The sequence below is a fragment of the Cyclospora cayetanensis genome, unplaced genomic scaffold (assembly GCF_002999335.1).
Source record: "Cyclospora cayetanensis isolate NF1_C8 unplaced genomic scaffold, CcayRef3 CcayRef3_contig_128, whole genome shotgun sequence".
NCBI lineage: Eukaryota > Apicomplexa > Conoidasida > Eucoccidiorida > Eimeriidae > Cyclospora > Cyclospora cayetanensis.
The window spans coordinates 26770-33878 of record NW_020312068.1 but is presented as its reverse complement, the minus strand read 5'-3'; the positions used below and the strand labels follow the sequence as shown (position 1 = coordinate 33878).

General features: G+C 51.7%; 1 protein-coding gene across 1 annotated transcript; it reads left to right on the top strand.

Annotated features, from left to right (window-relative positions):
• Positions 1 to 244: 244 nt before the first annotated feature.
• On the top strand, positions 245 to 6654 carry LOC34621916 (DNA replication licensing factor MCM6). The gene is made up of 20 exons (XM_026336431.1): positions 245 to 400; positions 616 to 742; positions 879 to 1041; positions 1301 to 1420; positions 1642 to 1804; positions 2026 to 2183; positions 2421 to 2528; positions 2698 to 2869; positions 3139 to 3246; positions 3373 to 3407; positions 3818 to 3961; positions 4109 to 4167; positions 4281 to 4465; positions 4620 to 4811; positions 4936 to 5065; positions 5204 to 5326; positions 5481 to 5553; positions 5708 to 5962; positions 6115 to 6223; positions 6412 to 6654. Exons 1-20 carry the CDS (start codon positions 245 to 247, stop codon positions 6652 to 6654), a joined length of 2823 nt encoding a protein of 940 aa, XP_026192216.1.
• Positions 6655 to 7109: the final 455 nt, after the last annotated feature.

Genomic DNA, 7109 nt, shown 5'->3' with positions numbered 1-7109 from the left:
TGTGCGTCTAGTCCTTCATAAGTGCAGTAAATTCCTCTAAGAACGACTTCATATCCCTTGCTGTGTGGGGTAACGCGTCCCCCTAGTTTATTCCTTTGTCCCTCTTTCCCTCGTCTCGTGGGTCCCCAACCTAAAACCTAACAGGCCTTTATTCCGAAGAGACGAAAGCTTCTTGGTTTCTCGTATCCCTCCCACCCGTTCCCCCCGTTCGCCCACTTTGGCCCCTGTAGGAGCACCAGGGGAAATGGCGGCAGCGGCTAGTGCCTCTGAGGGGCCCAGGGGCCCCTTCGCAACGCCTGATGCCCCTGCGGGCTTCCAGCAGTCCGTACTTGGACCCTCTGGCTTTGCTTCCACCGTGAATCCAAATGCGTCAGGCCGAGACGACCCTGCAACAGTGCAGGTAACTCGAAATATGTAGCCATTTGGCACAGCAACCCGGGCAAAACTCGTTCCAGCGTGTCTCTTGTTGAAAGCCAACAACCCAAGACAGAGGCATGTGCCTATGGGCTTGCTTTCAGGGCCAGGTTGGGGCCCATGGGCTTTATGAACGACGACGCTCACATGCCGGATTTCCACTATTCAAAACCTTTTGTTTTGGGGCTTGTGTGCCCTCAGGACACGAACTTTGCGGTTTTCTTCGCACATTTTTTGAGGGTCTTCAAGGGCCCCCCCGTAGGCTCGGACGATTCAGACAACACAGAAGGCACAGAAGGCCTTCCTCCTGACATTGCAGGTGCGGAATGTTGAGAAAGCTTCAAGGTGTAGCACCTTCAAGTTGCCTTGATTCATGATCCCCTGAATGTGTCAGAACGCAGTAAGGGCTTTCGAATAAGCCTTACAGCTCGCCATCTAAAAATCTGTGACTTTTGTGTGCGCAGATTTCTGTTACTTGCGACGCTTAGCTGCCTTGCTGCGCACCCCGCAGTCAAACAAAACACTCACTGTCCGCCTCGCAGATGTAGAAGGTTGGGCACCCCAAGGGGCTCCCGTGGAGGACGCGGGACTGAAGCTTGCACACCACATCCGTAGGAATTATATAAGGTAAATCCTAGATTGCAGTTCCTAGAGTGCTGGCGGCATCTAACGAACAGTCTGGCACACAGCAATGCGCAAGCTACAAACGTGCTGCATTTCCTAAGATGCAGCTCACAGCCCTAGCACCCGAGAACACAAGCCTTATGCAGCATCCCCAAAATATCTGTCGAATGGCACTCGAGGTGAAACACTGCATTCCTAAATCAATCCTCCCGCGAGCTCCCGCAGTGACTTAGGAGTTGTGCTTGCTGGTTTACGCATGTAGGATCCAGCCACTGCTGCAGGAGCGCCTGCAGCATCTGGCAACGGAAGTATCCCAGAGGATCTCCGCAAACGGTTCCGCAGTGTATCTCCAGATACACGACGTCCCCAGATACACACACAGGTCAGACTACAACACGCAGATTCTTTTCCTCGAGTCTCTCACGCCACGAAATTTACCAAGGAGTCAGATTTGATGGCTTCTCGCTTGGGTATAAGCATAAGGGCTATTTATTGGGGAACTCTGCGCAAGTCACCATTTGATCCGGGTAAAAGGGGTCTAAAAGTTAGGTACTACGTAGTCGACTGATATGTAGGGTAGGCTTCCTTGTGTCTTCATTGCAGCATTAGCTCCATCCGCTGCAGCATGCTTGGAAGCATCAGCTGCATTAGGGGACTAGTGACGCGCACCACAGACGTGCGCCCCGAGTTGCTACAGGGAGCTTTCCTCTGCGGGGACTGCGGCCACATTGAGCAGGGAATTGCTCAGGCATTCAAATACACACAGGCAAGTACTAGCTTTGCCAATTTAGTTACCGTGATTCGAGCTTAAACCTAAACTGTTGACCAAAGAGACGGCTACTAAGGCGCTCAAAACGGAGGCTGTGGCTGCTAAGCCCTCCAGCCATTTGAGAAGCATCCTTTTCTGCGAGCCGTGTTACCTTTCAGTGCCGTTTCGTTCGCTGGGGATTGAACTTGTGTTTAAGGGCTGTGCTTTTTGCGTCCTAGCCTGTGAAGTGTTCGAGCGCGAACTGCCACAACACTTTAAATTGGGAATTGTTGGTGGAGGCGTCACAGTACGCAGATTGGCAAAAGCTCAGGCTGCAGGAACCTTCGGGCGAAATGCATGCAGCGGCAGTGCCCCGCTCTATCGACGTCATCGCGAGGTACTGGCAAAAGTAGCACACACAAAAGAAGACTGACTGTCTATGCTTGTGCCTTCTTTCTTCCTTCAAGCATGTATTTTTTCCTCTCTCCTCTCTTTAGACTTTTTCAGCCCCTGGCTTGTCCCGTTTTTCCTGTGCCGCTATCCCCATGCCTGAACTAAAGATCTACACGCAGCACATCATGCAGCGCGTCGCTTCTGCATCGCGACGCTGTTGTGGGTGCCGGTGCTGATTCAGGCATTCGCTAGTGGACTCAGTTTACGCTGGGGATGTAGTACTAGTCACGGGAGCCCTCATTGCGGTGCCCGACATTCCTGCTCTCCTTAAACCGGGAGAAATGCCTAAGTAAGCCTCAAACTCCAAACTCTAGCTGGAGCCTGCCTGCAATGGCCTTCCCTGTATCCCCGACAAGCGCCTACGGATCTACTCCGTATGCCCGCCACTATTCTTGTGCCTGTACATGAGCAGGCGAGGTAGGTTTCCCTGTCCTCGCTGCTGCTTGGTAATCCTGCAGATCTGTGTTTCGCTCCCAGCGCCGCTCAGAAGCCCTCTCTGCAGGGGAAGCCCTGCGGGGCCTCAAGGGCTTGGGAGTCAGGGAGCTCAACTTTAGGATCTGTTTACTGGCCTTGAATATCGAATCTGTCTCCTCCACACAGCGGGAACAAGGCATGGAGGACCACGGAGAGGTTAGCGTTAACCCTACACCCCCTGACACTTCGCGTACCCCACTCGGGCACCCTATTAAGTCAGGAAAGCACCTTTCGAATGACTGCTCTCTATACGCTGTGAAGCTCCTTGCCTCCTAGACACAGTGCCAAATTGAGGTCTTCAAGGCTTGTAGAGTGTTCTCACAACAGGCCTCCTCAAACACACCCAACGGCACGACCAGAAAGATAGACATGATATATGGGATCTAGGCATCCGCACAGCTCCTTGGGTGTTTTTGTTGGCTCAGCTCTTCCAAGCCAGCGACTTTTTAGGGTGTGGGGCCTTTGACTGGATTCGCACGGTTGCCTCTCGTCCGGATTGCCTCTCTTACCTCGTGAGAAGCGTCGCTCCCAGAGTAAGGTTTCGCACTGCTACTGCTGTCTTTGATACTGAAGGGCGCGCAGTGCGGGTATGCCTGCATGCGGAGGTGCTTGCGTTTTCTGCTTGCTAATGAATTGCGTCAGTCTGGGCTGTCACGCAGGTGTGGGGACACGAAGATATCAAGAAAGGTCTTTTGCTCACTATCACGGGGGGCGTCACGAAAGAAACTGGCAGCTCACGACTCAGGCAAGCAGGCAGGCACCCTTCGACGCCCACGAACTTGAACAGAGAACGCAAGGCTTCGAAGACTTCACAGACTGCATTGCTAGGATATGTTGGGTCGCAAAAGCCTCCAACCCATGCCTATGACGTGTTGCCGTTTTCCCAAATACCTTGCATGCGCATTGTGAACTTTTCAGGGCCTTTCCTGTCTGTCTGCCTCTCAGTGCCCCTGTACATATACATTTGCCTCTATGTCCTTCGAGTTTATGTCTCCCTCTTTTTCAGTCTCTCCCTGTCTCTCAATTGCTCCTTCTGTACGAGAATTAGCCTTCCTTCCGAGCCCGTGTCTCATTCCCCCGTATTCTGTCTTGTTCTGTGTACAGGGGCGACCTAAACATGTGCATAGTGGGGGACCCCTCTACGAGCAAAAGCCAGCTGCTAACTTGGACGGAATCGTTTGCACCACGTGCTGTCTTTACTTCGGGCAAGGGATCTACTGCAGCAGGTCTTACTGCTGCAGTCGTAAGGTGAATTCAATACATATTAGCCAGCACACCGCAGCCCAATCGAGGCAGCCCCCAACCCGTAAATGCAGGCTTGATCGGCGCTCTCTGCCGCACAACAGACGATTCACAGAGGCAGAGGTGTAGTGTTTAGGGTATGCGCTGCTGCAGAGATCAAGACCAGGGCGACTACGTGCTAGAGGCGGGGGCACTGATGTACGCCGACCAAGGTATGGCTGAAAACCCCCAGCTCTACTTATCATTTGAAAAGACGCTATCTCCTGTTTCTCTAAGGCGTCGATGTCACAGTTTGCGTTCCAACGCTTGGTGGTTTGCGCCTAAGGGATCTGCTGTATCGACGAATTCGACAAAATGGATGAAAAGGACCGTGTGGCGATCCATGAGGCGATGGAGCAGCAGACTATTTCGATTGCCAAAGCCGGCATCCAGGTATGTGGGCGTTTGAGCTTAACAAGTTCTAGCTTGGCTCTAACGCCATGCAAACTTTACACAGCAGCAACAGGAGGCATAGCGACTACTACTTGCCTTTTGTTCATGCTCGTCTTTTGCACATGTAGCATCTTGATCTCGCCTCTGCCTCTTTCGCTCGCTGGAGTGCGCCTCCGCAATCTATTATATGGTCATGCTCCCATTGTTTCCCCCTCGCGGTGATGCATGCTACTTTCAGGCTACCTTGAACGCTCGTGCCAGTGTGTTGGCAGCGTGTAACCCCCGGTTCGGGCGATATGATAGGAGCAAAAGTTTTGCTGCAAATGTTCAAATCCCTGCACCGTTGCTCTCACGCTTTGACCTACTCTTTACCGTCATCGATGAAGTAGACGAAGCCCGAGATAAAGCTATCTTCGACCACCTCGTCAGACTTCACAGCATACAAACCTCAATTTCTGCACCTCATGCTCCGAATGAATCAGCGCTGCAACGAACTCTAGACACAGTGTACATACAGCTTCTGCGCACCATGGAATGCGTATGCTCAGGCTTCATATCACATGCGCCCAGAAGATGTGGCGGCAACTGCAACAGCACAAGTAGAAACAGACAGACTCACCCAGGACGAGCTTAGGCTCTATGTCGAGTGTGCACAAAAAATCAAGCCCCTGATGACAGGTACATTGTAGAACTCGCGGTTCAATAAGCTCTAAGCGCGCTAATAGCTCACAATGCAGCGAGCTCTTTCCTGTCTTCTATGCACTGCCTTACCTAGATTGAAAGTTTGAAGGAAACAAGGTTGCTGCTTGCTTTCAGACGAGGGGAAGAGGCGGCTAGTGGAAGCCTACGTGGCTCTACGTCTAATGGATGCGCAACCAGGGCTACAGCATAACATGAGAATAACTGTCAGGCAGCTCGAATCCTTGGTTCGCTTATCCGGTGAGCAGCACCTACGTACACCTCTCCTTGACCATCTGAAGAAGCTACGGAAAGCCATGAACAGGATCTGATATACGCATCGACGAGGGAATGTGTGTCAGGTTGCCTTGACACCCTTTCACGCTGGTTGCCTGGTCCTGTTTTCCTCACGCAGAGGCGGTAGCAAGACTGCACTTCAGCGACTTTGTTAGAGAAGAACATGTCAAGGAGGCTGTGGATATCTTTCGGTAAGTTTTCTACATTCCTAGGGCTCATGAAACCTTACCTGCACGCAGTTCCCGTAGAAAATCTTGCGGCAATGCACAGCCAAAGGAAAAATCGGTTTTGCAGCTCTTTAGAGCTGTCCGCACATTTGACCATGTGGCTTTTCGTGTGCTTCAGCGCTTCTCTGCATCGCATAACACACACTGAGGGTATCCGTTTAAGTTTCCCAGCTGCGCCGAGCGAGAAGAAACAAGATGGGGAAGAAGAGGCCGATCCCCAGGAGGCTTCCGAGTCGCCTGCAGTGATGGTTTCACATGCAGACTACAAGCGCATTGCTTCTCAGCTTGTGGATTACATTTCACAGCAAGAAGCAGCAGCTGCTGGAACGCCCCAGCCGTTCCAGGGTGTCTCTTCAAACACTCTTATCGAATGGTTAGATATCCATAAACCTCATTAGCAACCTGAGGCAGTTCCACCCGCAAAATGGCTCAGTGTGCACCTCAGGTTGGCAGGCATGCGAACAAGTGCAGAATATTTGCAATCTGACACGGCCACGAAAGATATTTGGTTTTTGTTACCCGCAGGTGGTTGGAAGAAGTGCTGCAGCCAGACAATCCTGAAGAGCTAGACGCGTGGCATCGCAAGTTGCGTCTTATCATTCAACGGCTCATTGAACACGATGGGTACCTCCTTGTGAGTATAAGGAGACTGCTGCTACCTCCGCTACTTTCAATATGCTTGCAGTCGGGTGCGATGCGCCCCGTGTTAGCAATCTACGGTAGTTTCTGCAGACTGCTTTTTCAGGTTCTGCTTAGCTTCATGCATTTTTTCCCTACTCTCCGCATTGGAGCAACGGTTAAACTATGCTTCTGCGTTTTCAGGGCCAGCCCGTTCCTGGCGGTAGTGATGGCGAGTTGCTGCTGCGAGTGCATCCGAACGTGTGCGACCTGTCGGGTATTAGCAGCGGTGGGGTCAATACATTTGGGTATAAGTCATTCGGTTTAGAGGCCGAGGCAGCAGACGCAGAGGCGGTGGAAGCAGATGGTGGCGACCTTACTACAGAAGAGTTCGAACGCATACAGCAGATGCTGGAATCAGAAGCGCATCAACCAAATATGGAATGAAGTTTTGGGCTCTTGCGCGCGGTGGCGCATGGCCTCGTGCTTTCCTTGCAGGACTATAAATCAGCCGAAACCACCGTAACGAGGCCCCAAGGCTAAACTTCATGCGGTTTTGTAGCCAAACTTATAACAGAGAGAGCCTAGGCATTGGATTTATTGGATTTAATTTAAAGGCAAATGTCCGTAGTACCGGGGATTAGGAGCTAACAGGATAGTATCTGGGCCTGATAGCGTACGGCCACACATCTTGTGTGCTGGGGGATGTTTTAGGGTACACAATTAAGTGTAAATTCAAAAGGTGTCAATATTCCGTAAGTAATAAGTAATGCAGCCATCCCTAAAAAGCGTTGCGCGAGTGCACGAAGCGCCTAGTAAACGTTGCTTCAACCATCCGAATGACCGGAGCCTTGGTCCATCTAACTAAAAATCACAAAAGGACACGTCTCAGTGTTCCTGCG